Genomic DNA, 18275 nt, shown 5'->3' on the forward strand with positions numbered 1-18275 from the left:
CCTTTGGGCAAGGAGGAACAGGATGAGCACTGTCAGAGCCCTACAAAATGACCTCCAGCAGGCCACTGGTGTGAATGTCTCTGACCAAACAACCAGAAAGACTTCATGAGGGTGATCCAAGGGCCCCATGTCCTCTAATGGGCCCTGTGCTCACTGCCCAGCAGCATGCAGCTCGATTGGTATTCGCCATAGAATACCAGAATTGGCAGATGCACCACAGGTGCCCTGTGCTTTTACAGATGAGAGCAGGTTCACCCTGAGCACATGACAGAAGTGAAAGGGACTGGAGAAGCCATGGAGAACATTATGCTGCCTGTAACATCATTCAGCATGAGCAGTTTGGTGGTGGGTTAATGATTGTCTTGGGAGGCATATCCATGGAGGGTCACACAGACCGCTACAGGCTTGACAAAGGCACTTTGGCTGCCATTAGGTATCAGGATGAAATCCTTGGACCCATTGTCAGACCCTATGCTGGTACAGTGGCTCCTGGTGCACGACAATTCCTGGCCTCATGTGGTGAGAGTATGCGGCAGTTCCTGGAGGATGAAGGAATTGATACCATTGACTGGCCACCACACTTTCCTGACCTAAATCCAATAGAACACCTCTCGGACATTGTTTTGGTCCATCCAATGCCACCAGGTTGCATCTCAGACTGTCCAGGAGCTCAGTGATGCCCTGGTCCAGATCTGGGAGGAGATCCCCACAACACCATCTGTCATCTCATTAGAAGCATGCACTGATGTTGTTAGGCATGTATACAAGAGCACAGGAGCCATACAAAGTGCTGCATACAATTTTGAGTTGCTGCAATTAAATTTTGGCAAAATGGACTAGCCTGCCACATAATTTTTTCACTCTGATTTTGGGGCATCTTTGAATTCAGGGCTCTGTAGGTTGATCATTTTCATTTCCATCAAGCGATGTGGCATCCTTTCGTTCCTAACACATTACCAAGTCTATATCAGTATAGATATCCAGGAGGATTTCTTTTTCCCATTGAGATCTGATTTGTTTTCAAAGTGTTCCTTTAATTTTTTGAGCAGTTTATATTATATATTAATAATATAATATCTATATATATATATAATATTATTGTGGACTGGGACCTGGACACAGGCAGACAGACAACATAATTCCACCACACACTATTTATTTACAACTATTATATACAAAATTAATGTGCACACAAACCCCAGTGCCTCTTGCACGATTCCCCAATGTCCAGGCCACACAGTTTCTCTGCCTTTCTCTCGACCGCCTCCGTCCTCTCTCAGTTCTGTCCTCTTCCACCCGACATCCATTGCTGTCTGGAGGAGGCGGCCCCTTAAATGGGACCCCGGATGGGCTCCAGCTGCTTCCCGGCAATCAGTCCTGGCCACACCCCAGTGTGGCAGAAGTGCCGGCTGCGCACCGAAGCCATCCGGGGTCCCCTGTCGTCTTCCCCCCAGCACTTCCTGGTGTGGCGGAAGTGCTGGGCTCCAGGGTTCCTCAGGCACCTGGGCACCGCCTGGCAGTGGCAACGGGTCCCTACAGGGCTGGGCTTCCAAGCCCTGTACCCGAGGCCCCCAACCTAACCAGGACGGACGCCTCGTGGTCTGGAGGAGGCACAAGCCCTCCTCTGGTCCTCCTGCGTCCCGCCGGGACCACTCAATATATAAATATATATATATATATATATATACTGCTCACAAAAATTAAAGGAACACTTTAAAGAAACACATTAGATACATCAGATCTCAATATGAAGTTGGATATCTATACAAATAACGACAGGGCAATGTCTTAGGAACAAATGGATGCCAAGTCTTTTAATGGAAATAAAAGATTTCTGCCTACAGAGGGCTCAATTGTGTAGACACCCTAAAATCAGAGTGAAATGAAGATGTGGCAGGCTAGTCCATTTTTCAAAACTTAATTTCTGCTACTCAAAATGCTTTTCAGTATCTTGTGTGGCCCCCACGAGCTTGTATGCATGCTTGACAACGTCGGGCCATGCTCCTAATGAGACGACGGATGGTGTCTTGTGGCATTTCCTCCCAGATCTGTATGAGGGCATCCCTGAGCTGTTGTACAGTCTGAGGAGCAACCTGGCGGCGCCTAATGGACCAAAACATAATGTCCCACAGATGTTCTATTGGGTTTAAGTCAGGGGATCATGAAGGCCATTCAATTGTTTCAATTCCTTCATCCTCCAGGTACTGCCTGCATACTCTTGCCACATGAGGCGGGCATTGTCGTGCATTAGGAGGAAACCAGGACCTACTGCACCAGCGTAGGGTCTGACAATGGGTCCAAGGATTTCATCCTGATACCTAATGGCAGTCAAGATGCCGTTGTCTAGCCTGTAGAGGTCTGTGAGTCGCTCCATGCATATGCCTCCAAGATCATCACTGACCCACCTCCAAACCAGTCATGCTAAACGATGTTACAGGCAGCATAATATTCTCCACGGCTTCTCCTGACCCTTTCACGTCTTTCACATATACTCAGGGTGAACCTGCTCTCATCTGTGAAAAGCACAGGACGCCAGTGGTGGACCTGCCAATTCTGGTATTCTATGACAAATGCCAATTGAGCTCCCGGTGCTGTGCAGTGAGCACAGGCGCAGTAGACATTTGGGCCCTCAGGCAACCCTCATGAAGTCTGTTTCTGATTGTTTGGTCAGAGACATTCACACCAGTGGCCTGCTGGAGGTCATTTTGTAGGGCTCTGGCAGTGCTCATCCTGTTCCTCCTTGCCCAAAGGAGCAGATACTGGTCCTGCTGATGGGTTATGGACCTTCTATGGCCCTCTCCAGCTCTCCTAGAGTAACTGCTTGTCTCCTAGAATCTCCCCATGCCCTTGAGACTGTGCAGGGAGACACAGCAAACCTTCTGGGAATGACACGTATTGATGTGCCATCCTGGAGAAGTTGGACTACCTGTGCAACCTCTGTAGGGTCCAGGTATCACCTCGTGCTACCAGTAGTGACACTGACTGTAGCCAAATGCAAAACTAGTGAAGAAACAGTCAGAAAAGATGAGGAGGGAAAAATGTCAGTGGCCTCCACCTGTTAAACCATTCCTGTTTTGGGGTCATCTCATTGTTGCCCCTCTAGTGCACCTGTTGTTAATTTCATTAACACCACAGCAGCTGAAACTGATTAACAACCCCTCTGCTACTTAACTGATCAGATTAATATCCCATAAGTTTCATTGACTTTATGCTATACTCTGATTAAAAGTGTTCCTTTAATTCTTTTGAGCAGTATATATATATATTTATTTATTTATTTATTTTCAAGAGAGAACTATTTAACAGATTTAAATCTGGATTTTTTTTCTATAATTTGTTTTAAAATTACAGTTGATTTTGCTAACTCTGTCATCGCGCTAAGAATCATAGTTTGCTTGCAGGAGCAATATATTCACACTAATCAGAGACAGAGACTGCAGGCTGAGTGGAGAGGGAAGCATGACGTCAGTAGTCGGCAGCCGGGCAGGGCCCACCTCACTGTCCTATTTCCCTACTACTTAGGCGGAGCCACAGGGGGCGGCTAGTGTGTGTATTTATTTACAAACCGGATTCCAAAAAAGTTGGGACACTATACAAATCGTGAACAAAAACTGAATGCAATGATGTGGAGGTGCCAACTTCTAATATTTTATTCAGAATAGAACATAAATCAGGGAACAAAAGTTTAAACTGAGAAAATGTATCATTTTAACGGAAAAATATTTTGATTTAGAATTTCATCTGGGACAAAAAAGTTGGGACAAGGCCATTTTCACCACTGTGTGGCATCTCCTCTTCTTCTTACAACACTCAACAGACGTCTGGGGACCGAGGAGACCAGTTTCTCAAGTTTAGAAATAGGAATGCTCTCCCATTCTTGTCTAATACAGGCCTCTAACTGTTCAATCGTCTTGGGCCTTCTTTGTCGCACCTTCCTCTTTATGATGCGCCAAATGTTCTCTATAGGTCAAAGATCTGGACTGCAGACTGGCCATTTCAGTACCAGGATCCTTCTCCTACGCAGCCATGATGTTGTGATTGATGCAGAATGTGGTCTGGCATTATCTTGTTGAAAAATGCAGGGTCTTCCCCGAAAGAGATGACGTCTGGATGGGAGCATATGTTGTTCTAGACCCTGAATATATTTTTCTGCATTGATGGTGCCTTTCCAGATATGCAAGCTGCCCATGCAACCCCATACCATCAGAGATGCAGGCTTCTGAACTGAGCGTTGATGACAACTTGGGTTGTCCTTGTCCTCTTTGGTCCGGATGACATGCCGTCCCAGATTTCCAAAAAGATCTTCGAATCGTGACTCGTCTGACCACAGAACAGTCTTCCATTTTGCCACACTCCATTTTAAATGATCCCTGGCCCAGTGACAACGCCTGAGCTTGTGGATCTTGCTTAGAAATGGCTTCTTCTTTGCACTGTAGAGTTTCAGCTGGCAACGGCGGATGGCACGATGGATTGTGTTCACTGACAATGGTTTCTTGAAGTATTCCCGAGTCCATTCTGTGATTTCCTTTACAGTAGCATTCCTGTTTGTGGTGCAGTGTCGTTTAAGGGCCCGGAGATCACGGGCATCCAGTATGGTTTTACAGCCTTGACCCTTACGCACAGAGATTGTTCCAGATTCTCTGAATCTTCGGATGATGTTATGCACAGTTGATGATGATAGATGCAAAGTCTTTGCAACATATTTTTCCTTTAAAATGATACATTTACTCGGATTAAACATTTGATCTGTCATCTACATTCTATTACAAATAAAATATTGACATTTGCCATCTCCACATCATCACATTCAGTTTTTATTCACAATTTGTTTAGTGTCCCAACTTTTTTGGAATCCGGTTTTTTATTTATTGGTAGAAATTAAGGAATCCAAGGCAAATCTATAGCAGAGAGAGGGGATTAATGGGTTGGGGATCATATGCTTTTGGTCATATAGTCTTATTTATTATGTACATGTTCATTTTTTCAAGCGTGCATATGCTAGTGTTATGACAAACACCCTATTAACCCCTCCTATTATACAATGTGTGTGTTTGTATATATGTATATATGCATGTGTATGTATGTATATAGGGAGACAGAGAGAGAATTTATTATTGAAGTAAAATAATTTAATGCCACTGGCAACTGAAAATATTGTAGATTCTCTTCAACACCTGATTAAAATTCTATCTGTAATTTTTACAGGTCATCGTAGTACAGTTGACAGCTCAACTGAAACTATGTATGCTTCAACCAGGCATGAAGGATTCAATGATGTTGTAAGAGGAAGAATTCTTTCTGGAAACTTTTTTCTTTTAAAACAGTAAGAGTACACTATTTTAAATTGCTGAAATTTGTTACAGGTTTTTCAGTACAAGACTACATTTACCAAAAAAAACAAAAAACTAAGACCTTTATTGTAGCTGTTTTTATTTCAGTTATTCCTATGCAATTCATGTAGAATACTGTACATGTAATATCATGCATTTTAAACAGTGTTGATTGGTAAAATTCTCTAAAGTGTTTCTCATAGTGAATATGATCACCAGTTGCCTTGTTTGCTGAACATTTTCCTATAAATTCACCTTAGAGCCAGCTTAGACTAATATTTGTTCCCCCTCAGTGCCCTATGATGCTTTGCAAGGCCAGCGTGGCATCACAGAGCTGTAGTGGCTTTGTGCAGAAGTTTAATGTATGTGTACTATAACATTATAGCTGAGCTGCTTCAGGCATGCATGATTTCAAGACTGATTAATACTCTAGCCTTCCACCTCACGTGGTTTTTTTTTAAATTGGACCATTTTCATTTTAGGGGTGCATTAGGTGACCATAATAAGAATAACATGAGTATGTCCTCCAGATATATAATGCTGTGCTTTGAGTGGCAGCACAGCAGTACATGGCTAATGTTAATGCATAATTAGCCATGTACTGGAGCTACATCCACAACAAACCTTAAAGGAGCCCTCCCCCTCACTGAGAAAGAGAATGCATGTGACCTTGAAAAATATCAACAAAAGATTTATTATTGTTTATAAGGTGTTTCTATCTTCTTTCTGAAAGAAATAAGTGTAAAGCATCTACACACAGATCAGAAACCAGGATGTTCTAAATACACCTGGTGCTGCGATTTCAAACAATGTATAATATATACTAGCAGATTACCCAGTGGCTTCGCTCACTGAGCGGAAGGGAAAAAAATAAAATGCAGAATCTGGAGGAATTTGTGGCTCGCATCGGGCAACTGACGCCTGTGTGACGTGTTAGCCTGTGAAGACTTCATCCGTCAAATCTGATTCTGTTCAGCACGTTGTTCGAGTGTTTGTGAGGCCCTTAATTGTGATTGTCGTATACGTTGATCAGCGAGCCTTCTCTCTCGATCTGCTTCTGTCTCTGTGTAACCTGACTGTTTTTTGTCAATGTTGACGGTTCTTGAAGTTCCCCAATAAATTTTTTTTTTCTTTTTTGGATTTGCCCCTATATTTTAAATGTCGGCATAAACCTAGACTGTTCGGTAGGAGCCGTGCTCCAAACGATGTCATCTGAAAACACGAATTGTATTTCGTAATGTTTTGTAGAAAATGAGTTGAATGTGGATTTGCACCAGAAATAAGAGACAACAACAGTACAGGTACATGGCCTAAAGGTGTTAATTTCACATTGACGTCTGAACAACACATCCCACGTGATTCAAATTTAAACCACGCCTCCCAGCGTCCACTTTGTTCTTACAACCAGTTGCCGCTGAAGACGGTTTACAGCTCGGCTCAGTTAAAAAGTGGAAAGACTCAAAGCTGTTGTCTTCATCTCTTCTACTATGAAGTACTGGAAATTAAAAAAAGTTACAATGTGGCAGTTTGGTGTGTCTCTCAGCGCTGGAGTCCAGAGCAGAGGGCTGGGAGAGGGCAATGCGGGGCACACTACGGAATACGTAATTTCCATATCACGTGGTCATACGTAATTTCCGTTTCAAGCGAAAAGAATTATATATATATATATATATATATATATATATATATATATATATATATATATATATACAGTATATATATATATAAAATTGCTATTTTTGTTGCCCTTTGTTGTATTTTATATGTACTTATTGTTCTATCTGCATCATTTGTTATTTGAGGCACAGTGGCCCAGTGGTTACCACTGCTGCCCCACAGTACAGATTAATTAATCTAGCATATCTTTCATACACTTCCCTAGTTCTTCGGGACAATTAAGATATCATTACACCATTATAAACCACGAAAAACTATTTTAGTTCCTCCTCCTTCATTGACTTAAATGCATTTCGTGGAGTTTGTCAAGGTTCCTGAAAGTTTTCATGCTTTTTTGAGAAAAAATGAGTGTTCACTCATCATCTATTATAAACAATGTTTCTGTATACAATTATAAATCATGTATGTGTGACAATAATGACTTTAGAAACCTATAAACCTTAAATCCTCAAATTTCATAGTCCAGTTGAATATTATATGCAGATGCTTTATAAATAAAGTAGTCACCTTAACACATAATCTTAATTAAAAAAAGCTTAAAAAGAGAAAATTACATAGTACAGTACTGTATCTGTTAATGTTTAAAATGTAATAACTATTGTTACTCATTTCATGGAAATACAGTAAAATACACAATTATAGATACCGGTTAACATTGTAAATTTTATTCAACTTAAATATTTCTAATGTAGTTCTTTTTCTGTGTGTACATACTGTATACAAATGAGTATGTAAATTTATGTTTCATTTATTCTTTCAGAAGTTGTTCTTTGCTTCCTGACTCCTGGAATTATGGAATTATTGTTACTATAGACTTGTACATCTGTTGGTTTAAATGGCCTAATTATCATAACTTGCTTTCATCTGTTTAGGCAATGTAAAAGTTGGAGTTATGCATTATTTTACATTGTATATGTGTTTGTAAAATGCAAATGTCTATGATCTTTCATATAATATGTAATATATTATTATCACAATATAGTATTATAATATAAAATAGCAAATAATGAAATGATTAAAATGGGGGGGGGAGGGAAGCATCCATTCTTTTCTATGTTAGCGCATTATTAAACTAAAAGTGGCAGGTAGATTTTTTTTCTTTTTTTTTTTTTTTAATTTTGATCTACTCTGTAATACCAGGGGAGAAATTCCTGAAACCCGCGCAGATCATTGGTCTCAGGGCCACCACTCCACCATTTATTGGGTAGTGATGTTTGTCTATAAACAAAGTATTTGATTTGTTGAGGTATGTTTCTCCTGGCATTGCCCAAAACTGCTCCCTCACAGATTTATACAGCACAAGAATGAAAATAACAGGCAAGCAATGAATGATAAAAAGAAAAAAATGAGGATTGTAACATAATGATAATAGTAATAAACAGAAATAAAAAGTATATACTGTAAATTGTATATGAAAGAATAATATTTCATAAGTAGGCATTTTTTGAGTCTAAAGCTTGTTAAATACACATAGCACAGTGATGCACTGAATATTATTGATCTTCACTCCTGCCTACAATGTCTAAATTTTAAGGGCCTTTGTTGAAAAATTAAGCTCTAGAATTGTTTAAATTTAAGGAGCTGCAACCTTCAACACAAGCTGTTGCCTTTATAAGTCCCTATGAATATCCCATGCCCTTAGCAAAAACAGGAAGAATCCTAAATTCTGGAATGATTGACAGGTATAGACAGAGCTTGGATTTCTCTTGCCTATTGTAAATACCACCTTGAGATAAGATGCAGTGCATCCGGAAAGTATTCACAGCGCGTCATTCATTTTTTTCCTCAGAATTCTACCCAAAGCACCTCATAATGACAACATGAAAAAAGTTTACTTGAGGTTTTTGCAAATGTATTAAAAATAAAGAAACTGAGAAATCACATGTACATAAGTATTCACAGCCTTTGCTCAATACTTGGTCGATGCACCTTTGGCAGCAATTACAGCCTCAAGTCTTTTTGAATATGATGCCACAAGCTTGACACACCTATCCTTGGCCAGTTTCACCATTCCTCTTTGCAGCACCTCTCAAGCTCCATCAGGTTGGATGGGAAGCGTCGGTGCACAGCCATTTTAAGATCTCTCCAGAGATGTTCAATCGGATTCAAGTCTGGGCTCTGGCTGGGCCACTCAAGGACACTCACAGTGTTATCCTGAAGCCACTCCTTTGATATCTTGACTGTGTGCTTAGGGTCGTTGTCCTGCTGAAAGATGAACCGTCGCCCAGTCTGAGGTCAAGAGCGCTCTGGAGCAGGTTTTCATCCAGGGTGTGTCTGTACATTGCTGCAGTCATCTATTACTTTATCCTGACAAGTCTCCCAGTTCCTGCCGCTGAAAAACATCCCCACAGCATGATGCTGCCACCACCATGCTTCACTGTAGGGATGGTATTGGCCTGGTGGTGAGCGGTGCCTGGTTTCCTCCAAACATGACACCTGGCATTCACACCAAAAAGTTCAATCTTTGTCTCATCAGACCATAGAATTTTGTTTTTCATGGTCTGAGAGTCCTTCAGGTGCCTTTTGGCAAACTCCAGGCGGGCTGCCATGTGCCTTTTACTAAGGAGTGGCTTCCGTCTGGCCACTGTAACATTACAGGCCTGAGTGGTGGATTGCTGCAGTGATGGTTGTCCTTCTGGAACGTTCTCCTCTCTCTCCACAGAGATTCTCTGGAGCTCTGACAGAGTGACCATCGGGTTCTTGGTCACCTCCCTGACTAAGGCCCTTCTCCCCAGATCGCTCAGTTTAGATGGCCGGCCAGCTCTAGGAAGAGTCCTGGTTGTTTTCGAACTACTTCTACTTACAGATGATGGAGGCCACTGTGCTCATTGGGACCTTCAAAGCAGCAGAAATTTTTCTGTAACCTTCCCCAGATTTGTGCCTCGAGACAATCCTGTCTCGGAGGTCTACAGTCCATTCCTTTGACTTCATGCTTGGTTTGTGCTCTGACATGAACTGTCAACTGTGGGACATTATATAGACAGGTGTGTGCCTTTCTAAATTATGTCCAATCAACTGAATTTACCATAAGTGGACTCCAATTAAGCTGCAAAAATATCTCAAGGATGATCAGGGAAAACAGGATGCACCTGAGATTAATTTTGAGCTTCATGGCAAAGGCTGTGAATACTTATGTACATGTGCTTTCTCAATTTTTTTATTTTTAATAAATTTGCAAAAATCTCAAGTAAACTTTTTTCACGTTGTCATTATGGGGCGTTGTGTGTAGAATTCTGAGGAAAAAAATTAATTTAATCCATTTTGGAATAAGGCTGTAACATAAAATGTGGAAAAAGTGATACGCTGTGAATACTTTCCGGATGCACTGTATCACCATAATTTTGGAGTCTACCAAACAACTCATTGATAGATACTTCATTGTACCTTGGGAATAATAGGCTGGAGAATGCCTTTTAAGAGAAACTTTCCAAGTAAAAGGGCTTTATATGGCGGTGGTCAGAAAGAAAAGGTTATGTCATTTGATGACAAAAGTTTTGCAGGGTGATCACACTGGCAATAGGGATGTCAAAAGAACAGATACCTTAGATACCAGTCGATACCAGTGTTACAAAAATATAATGGTTCTAACATTTTCAGTATTAGTAGTACTGAATGATATTTGGTACTGGATCCATGCATAATTAAAAGTAGATGACTTACTCCAGAAAAAAACTAATTTTTGAGAAAAATGTAAAGAAGCACCACATTTAACAATGGCTAACAGGGATAATAATAATACAGCACTGCATCTCCACAAGACAGGAGAATTTCAGCATGTGAATGTGGGAATCCTGCTTATTGTTTTTTTAAAAAAAAAAAAAAAGCCAAAACACACATACAGGCTTTTGTTATTACTACTTTTATCCCATTACAGAGTTAATCCATAAATGGCTTCATGAATGCTTTGCATTCATTCTCCGATTGCATCGAACACGTCCACAAATGTGTTTTTAAACATCCATCCTTTATCTAACCGGTTTATATAGTTCAGAGTCGCGAGAGAAATGGTATGGTGGCAGTGCAAACATTCCCAAATTGAGATATATTTGAAAGGTATGAGGGGGACTTAAATGCAGCGAAACAGTTAAACTGCAGGTCTCGTTAATATGTTCTACTGAACTAGTACATAGACTAAACAATAACAAAGCCCCATCAGATAGATAGATATAGAGAGATATATATATATATATATAAACACCTCAACAAAGAGTGTTTTACAGGAGCTTTGAAGTAATGTAAATCTGACAAGCTTGATTTCAATTTGGGCAATTGTATAAAAAAAATTAATAAAACGAGGGGCTGAATTGGAAAATTGAAGTTCCAAGATTTTGTGACATTTAGAAATTGAATCAGTTTGACTCATCTGTTTCTCTTTAGTTTGTTTTTAACCAGATAATGATGCAAATATAAATCTTACAATAGTAAACGTTGAAAATCTAACAGAGGGATTCTCTGACATACTAGATTTTAAAACATGTTGGTACAAAAATAGATTTAAATAAATTCTTTAAAATATCCTGAATTATCATATAATTAACTAATTCAGCAGTACAGACACAATAAAGTTTGAATTTTTATATTTATTAGACAGCATTTTTCAGTTACTGACAAGATAATGTGAGAGAATAAATTCGGTATATGTATATTGTAAGAAGTTGGGTTGTCCCAAGTTGATATCATTCTTTATAAACACCACCCTTTTGTTATACTTGTGGGGTCCCCATGTCCATCACATATTTACGTTTAAGACCTGCATTGTATTTTGATATTTATGAAGGTCAATACTAGTTTACTTAAATGATCATTTTATAACATCTTAATGGGCATACCAGTACTTTAAAGTTGCTGTTACCACTGTGACAGTGTTGTGTAGTGGTTAAGGCTGTGTATGTAAATCCCTGAGATTGTGGGATAAGTCCTCCTACTGGTCACTTCACCTTTTTATGCTCCAACTGGAAAATAACCAAAGGAAATGCAAACCGTTATATCTCAAATGTTGTAAGTCACCTAGGGTAAAGGTTTCAGCCAAAAGTGTAATTGTATTAGCATTTATATATTTTGTAGTCTATTACAGAAAAATGTACAATATTGTTCACTTTATTAATGGAGGTACTTTTAATAAAAAGAGGCTGAATGGGATTTCTTTTTTCAGTGTGGGAAAGATATTGAGTATTATGAAATTTCACTGGTACTGGTACTAAATAATAAACTTCTGATATCTTGTCATTCCTAATTGTAGAGCTTGTAGTATACTGTGCTTTTTGGAGAGCCCTCCACTTAATATCAAAGCTGCAGTGAGAGAGAGTCTCAATATTAGACTTCGACTAATATTACTGTATTACTGTAATCTTAAGTTTATTAACATTAAATGCATGTACTGTATGTCATCCGTCCATAAATCTCCAAAACTTGCTTATTTCACCTGTGTACATAGTGTGGTTATATGTGTGAGTATACCAGGAGACAGAGTGGCCTCCAACCCAGAATTAGTTCCTGATTTATCCCGTTTTCTAAGAGTAGTTGTTGTTATATTCTTTAAATTCTGCAGTTTTAACAGATTAAAAAAATGTCTGACCAAATATATTTATAAAAAGTTATTAGTACAGTGCATCTTCTGTACAGTCATGTTATTATGCTATTTGTATTTATAGGAACTATGACAGATATTTTGTCAAAGCCCAGAAGGTGAGACGCCTCATTGCTGAAGATTTTATAAAAGTCTTTAATTCTGGAGTGGATGTGCTGCTGACCCCAACAACACTTAGTGATGCAGCCTGTTACAAAGACTTTATTAAAGAAGACAACAGAACACGTAGTGCCCAGGAAGATATTTTCACTCAATCTGCCAACATGGCAGGTAAGCATGTGTAGCAGTAGCACTAATACTGTGGTATACCGAATTTTATCATAGTGATATAGGTTAAATCCCGTTTTAGCAAATACCTGAGTATCAATTTTCAGAATAATGAACACTTTTTGTTGGCCTTGGCAAACATTCATAGAACATCATGTTAAACAAATCTCATTTTAAAGAATGTAAATCTCAGTATAACAAACATTTTTTGACCAAAAATGGCCACTGATAATGATAATGCGATGGAAAAACTACTTAATACTTTTCCTACACTTTCTGCGTCAAGTCTCAGGAACCCTGCAACAGGTTGTCTCAAAGAGAGATGGTCTATTGCGAAATTTCCGGTCTCAGGCAGTCTCTGCGAGAGTGTAGTTGCAACATCATACACATAGTCAAATTCGGCGTCAGTGCTCCACCGAGCATCCACGTGGGTAGTTTTGTTGTGTGCGGATACCATACTGCTGAAGTTTCATAGTGCTTCTCAAAGTTTACTTTGAGATGAACAAAAAAAAGTTGGAAAGGGAATCAGTTTACGCTGAAAGAAAAATGAACAGTCCTGGAAAAAGTTGATTCCGAAACAAAGTAAAACAAAGTGCCGTCTTTGTCTTTATTTAATGTCTCGTTTTCATTAATGTATTGTCATACCTGTATTTCTATTTAAAAAAAGAAAAAAAAAGTTACATCTAAAGTCTCATTTTCAAATAAAATATTTTTTGCAGTTTACAAAGTGCTGTTTTTTTTTATAGAGGTATTGTCATACTTCGGTCACAGGGTTGCATGAGAGACAGGTTTTCCAGGAATATGCAGGTACTTTATTACTGTATAGAGAAGGCAGGTACAGCCTCAAGACTTCATTCAGAATAGGAGATGCAGCACAGGCGATCATTCTGCTTTAGCTCCTATCTTCAGATTAGTAAAACACAAGCGGCTCAGAATCAAAGCTGTGGCAGACATAGTCTGAAGAAGACAGATCAGAAGAGTGTGAGGAAGAGCAGATTAAAAGTCGGTGTTAAATGTTAAACATTTTGCAACAACCACGGTATGTGGTAACCCTGATCCAGTAGAAGACGACCCATTGCTTTGACCTTGGTTTACTGTTTACCGGAAGCAGCAGAGCAGCTACAGAGCTGTCCTTGTGCCGCTGCCGTTAGACATGGCAAATCACAGGCAGCCTCAGTCACAATACTAAACATATTTTTGAAATAACAAAATATTTTTATGGTCCCATGAATTTTCTTATAATAGGATACCACCTATAATTTGATCGTTGTATTTCCTTTAATTTTATGAAATGTATATGATTTGTGTTCATGTTCACCTTACATATAGTCTATGACCCAGTCACGACTATAAATGTAAGCTGAAGCTTTCCAAATTATTTTTTAATGCTTTAAGTATTTTTTATTACAAAATAGGCAAGCTGAAATTAAAAGTTCACCATTCGGAGGAAATTTAAATTACCATCATATTGAAAAATCTTCCATTCAAATTCTGAGCGGCCAGCAAGCACTTAAATGATGCCAAGCCTACTATCAAAGCTGTCATTCCCGTAGTTAAGGTGCTAAACTTTCAGAGTTCTAAGGAAAATATTAGTAATGGGCTGGGATTTCAGTTTCCCCAAACAACTGAAATAAGTAATGCGTGTGAATGAATTGTAACATACAGTGCCATTTATTGGGTGTAAATGGATATTCTTTATATGATTGTCATCTAAAATTACGAATTTATCATTTTATGAATGACCCTATTTCTCTTACTCCATCTTATTTCTTAACCACAGGTCTCCCAGCTGTTAGTATTCCTGTTGCATTGTCGGCAAGAAACCTTCCTGTAAGTCTTCAGTTAATTGGACAAAGATTCAGAGAAGTGGACCTGTTAACTATAGCCAAATGGTTTGAGCAGCAAGTTAATTTTGAGGCTATTGATCTTCAGATATCAGATAACATAGAAAAACTGCCAAAAAAGAAAACTGCTTCTACTGCCTGATGTCTTTAGCTTAATGTATTGTTTGAAATTACTCTAGGAACAATATTCTGTTGGCACTATCATGTACATTTTGTAAATAAATTGATTTTAAAAAATGTCTTACAATTAGTATGTGTATGTAATAAAACTTTTACTTAAAATAGATTGTGTGCTGTTTTTGTACTATGTCCATGGTTATAAAAACAAAAAAGTATTTTTTTTTGTTACTTGGCACATTTCTGTGGTGAACACCAAGGTGCTTTGGAATTTGGGCATGGTACGGTTTTTCTCGTGTATATTTTTATCTGGCTTAAGTAACACCTTGGATCACACACTGAGTGAGAGACAGGGATTAAACAGACACCTTGTAGTATTCATTTCAATTTATTAGGTCTTAAGGTACACTATTCAAATAATTATAAGCTGCATGCAGAACTTTTCGAATGAAGCTGTGTCTTTCACCTAAACATTTTCTTATTTTAATACCATATAACATCACTACAAGCCTTTGATTGCACTTAACAAAATCTAATCTGATTATATTTGTTTCACCCACCATGGATTCAAACCTGTTTCCATGTTTCTCTGCCCAGGTCCATAGTGATATAGTGAGCAACATGGTCTTAACATGTGCACTAACCTAGTTAAGTAGATATCTGTGCCTACTTACTACATTACCTGTGATGCATTTGCAGTGTTCTCGATATAATCTGCTCACAAAATAACAATTTGCAAAATAAACTATTTTAAAATACTGAAACCCAGAATTGATCTCCCCCTTTTATTTTGCTATGTAGTTACCCCCACATTTTTATATCAAACCCTAATACTCCACACTTGTAGCCTTGACACAGATTGTACGCATGCATGCCACAAAATGCTGAGTGAAACAATATCTTCTGCATTTGAAGCAGTTGCCACCATTGTGCATGTTTTGTTTTACAGTGATTAAGCTCTAGAATACAATCCACAAGTGGAGGTTAAAATCTTTATTTCTGTGAAATACAGGAGAACAGTGCAAATCAAGTACTGTAATAGAATGTTTGCTTTCTTTATTTCTGGTGTATATCAGTTTTAAAGTGATACAATACTGGGGAATTTTAACATGTAATGTACACTTGTTTGTCAATTACCCTACGTTTCCTCCCAAGCAGTGATGGGTGGTTAATTTGGTCCCAGTATGAAAAAATTTGAATGTGTGCACAAATGTGCCCAGCAAGGAAGTGTTGCCAGGATGGGCACTGTGCCTTGTGACCCTGAACTAAATAAGTTTTCTTATTTTTGCACACTCACTTATACTAGGTCAGTTTAGAGTGGCATGTTAAAATAACATAACGTGCTAGCCTTTGGGGGAAATAGTAGGGAAGTGAGAGTAGCCAAAGTTTAAACTTTTAGCATTTCACCTGTTCAGAGTTTCTCTGTGTTTGTGTAGATATCCTTTGGAGATCCAACACTAATGGACCTGGTATGACAGAGCATGAATGTGTATAGGGTTTGTTTTTGTGTTATACCAGGTATGTCAATGAAGATTGTCCAAGTATAAAGAGTTGAATTTATATATGGATAAATGAAATACATTCCATCATTACTCATTTTGTATACTTCTATAACAGTGGTTTTCAAATTCAGTCTTGGGGCAATCCCATGGCTGCAGTGTTTTTTCCAAACATTTTCACAATCTTTGAATGATTCTTCCTTTTAATTTTTCTAATTGTTTAATAGAGTGTCTTTTTATTTTCTTATTCTGACATATGTTGTGTTTTTTTGTCAAAATTTTAAATGCTTACATTTCCTTTGCATTTTCTTTTTAATTCACCCTGATGCAGGTTTTAGGGTGGTTAAACAAAGCACCCTTTTCTGGCTAATGCCATTATTGAAGGGCAGAAGTAATAGAATGCATTACCACATTTAGTGTATTATTTATTGCTTATAGGTTATGACAAATATGTTCTGAGATTTGTCAGGTAACGAAGACATAACTTTCAAGGTAATGTTGTTATACTCATGATGCCAGAGAATGGTGGCATTTTGTTTGTTTATTAGTACATGTAAGAATTTCACTGTGCTATGTATGTTTGACAAATAATTACCCTATACATTTAAATACTGCAGCTTGCTTCATAAATTGTGTCCAAATGCTGACAATAAATGCCAAAGGGGAGTGATTACACTTAAAGGATAAGTTTGGTATTTTTCAAGACGAAGTTATTTATTCACAAATATATACATTTGTGATCCAAATTCCAGTATTTTCTAGAAATTGATTGAAGGATGAATTACTTAAAATTTTTTGTAAGCCTGAAAATAATAAATCGGTTAAAAGTAAGAATGACACAACATTTGTGCAATCTACTATACACTAATAAAAAATACAGACGTGCAACAAACAATGTTGATGAAAAAAACAAATAAATATACACTCCATTGTTTGTTTGTTTGGTTTTTTTTTCTTTAAATCTACTAAATGTTTCTTATGTTGTGCTAGTTCATGGCTCTTCTCTGCAAAAATTGTGGCCTGCAAAAACAGGACTTGAAGCCATGTCTTCTCAAGTTCATGCATCCTGTTTCTCACTTCCACATTTACATTTTGATATTCTCATCTGGAAAATCTTGTAGTCCACCAAATAAAGCTTTAACAGCAACAGGCTAACTTTCCCCTAAAATTTCAGTTCAGTTTTACAAATGTAATATGACAACAGTAAAGTGTATATAACCATAGAATGTAAAAGTAAATAAGCTCACACATCACATTTATAAGCAATAATTCAGATGAAGTATCTTTGGTTGAAATGTTAACCACAGCTGAAACCAGTTCAGCTGACAGACATAGTCATCAACGCACATGGGCACATTTATTTTACAACTGACAGCAGCCATCAGAGTTAACCGAGAAAAGCTCCATTAACATGGAACGAACAGGGAGAAGGCATGTTAGCCCTGACATGGCATTGGAGGTCAAGCACTGTAAGATCTAGGCTACCAAATGGAGCATGAAGTAAATAAACATAGGTAAATGAATCCATCTTTGTTTGATAAATATGAGAGTTTAGTTTCAGTCTGTTCAGCTGAATTAACATGATTTTCTTTTCAAAGGAATATTTTTCATTTTCCTCTGCAGAATGTGCATAGCATTATTTAAAATGGCATCAGAATGGACTGTGTAAGTCGTTGCTTGTTTCTTCACTTCATCAGGAAACCAAAGCTATTTTCAGATGACAATGTAAGGTAAGTTCTAAGAACAGCCATACTCCTATTGTACAGTGTATATTCTACAGTTAATTTTTTAAAGTTAGTGGGTACACACCTTTCTGATTACACTGGTCCACAAATATATTTTTTGTTTGCTACTGGGAACTTCAGACAGCACTCTTAAGTTTTTTACACTGATCTCATATATGAAATTAGAATTAAGCTAGCACGTCAGATTTTTGAGATGCACATCATTGCTT

The 18275-nt window shown here is 38.2% G+C and overlaps 1 protein-coding gene across 1 annotated transcript in view; it reads left to right on the top strand.

The window, feature by feature from the left end:
• Nucleotides 1-14989, top strand: part of qrsl1 (glutaminyl-tRNA amidotransferase subunit QRSL1) — a 44575-nt gene extending 29586 nt beyond the window's left edge. Inside the window, exons 9-11 of the mRNA XM_039747877.1 lie at nucleotides 5206-5323; nucleotides 12659-12864; nucleotides 14642-14989. Of these exons, the coding sequence (XP_039603811.1) occupies nucleotides 5206-5323; nucleotides 12659-12864; nucleotides 14642-14847 (530 nt within the window). The 3' untranslated portion in view covers nucleotides 14848-14989. The remainder of the gene's footprint in view (nucleotides 1-5205; nucleotides 5324-12658; nucleotides 12865-14641) is intronic.
• Nucleotides 14990-18275: the final 3286 nt, after the last annotated feature.

Source organism: Polypterus senegalus, chromosome 3 (genome assembly GCF_016835505.1).
Source record: "Polypterus senegalus isolate Bchr_013 chromosome 3, ASM1683550v1, whole genome shotgun sequence".
NCBI classification, from domain to species: domain Eukaryota; kingdom Metazoa; phylum Chordata; class Cladistia; order Polypteriformes; family Polypteridae; genus Polypterus; species Polypterus senegalus.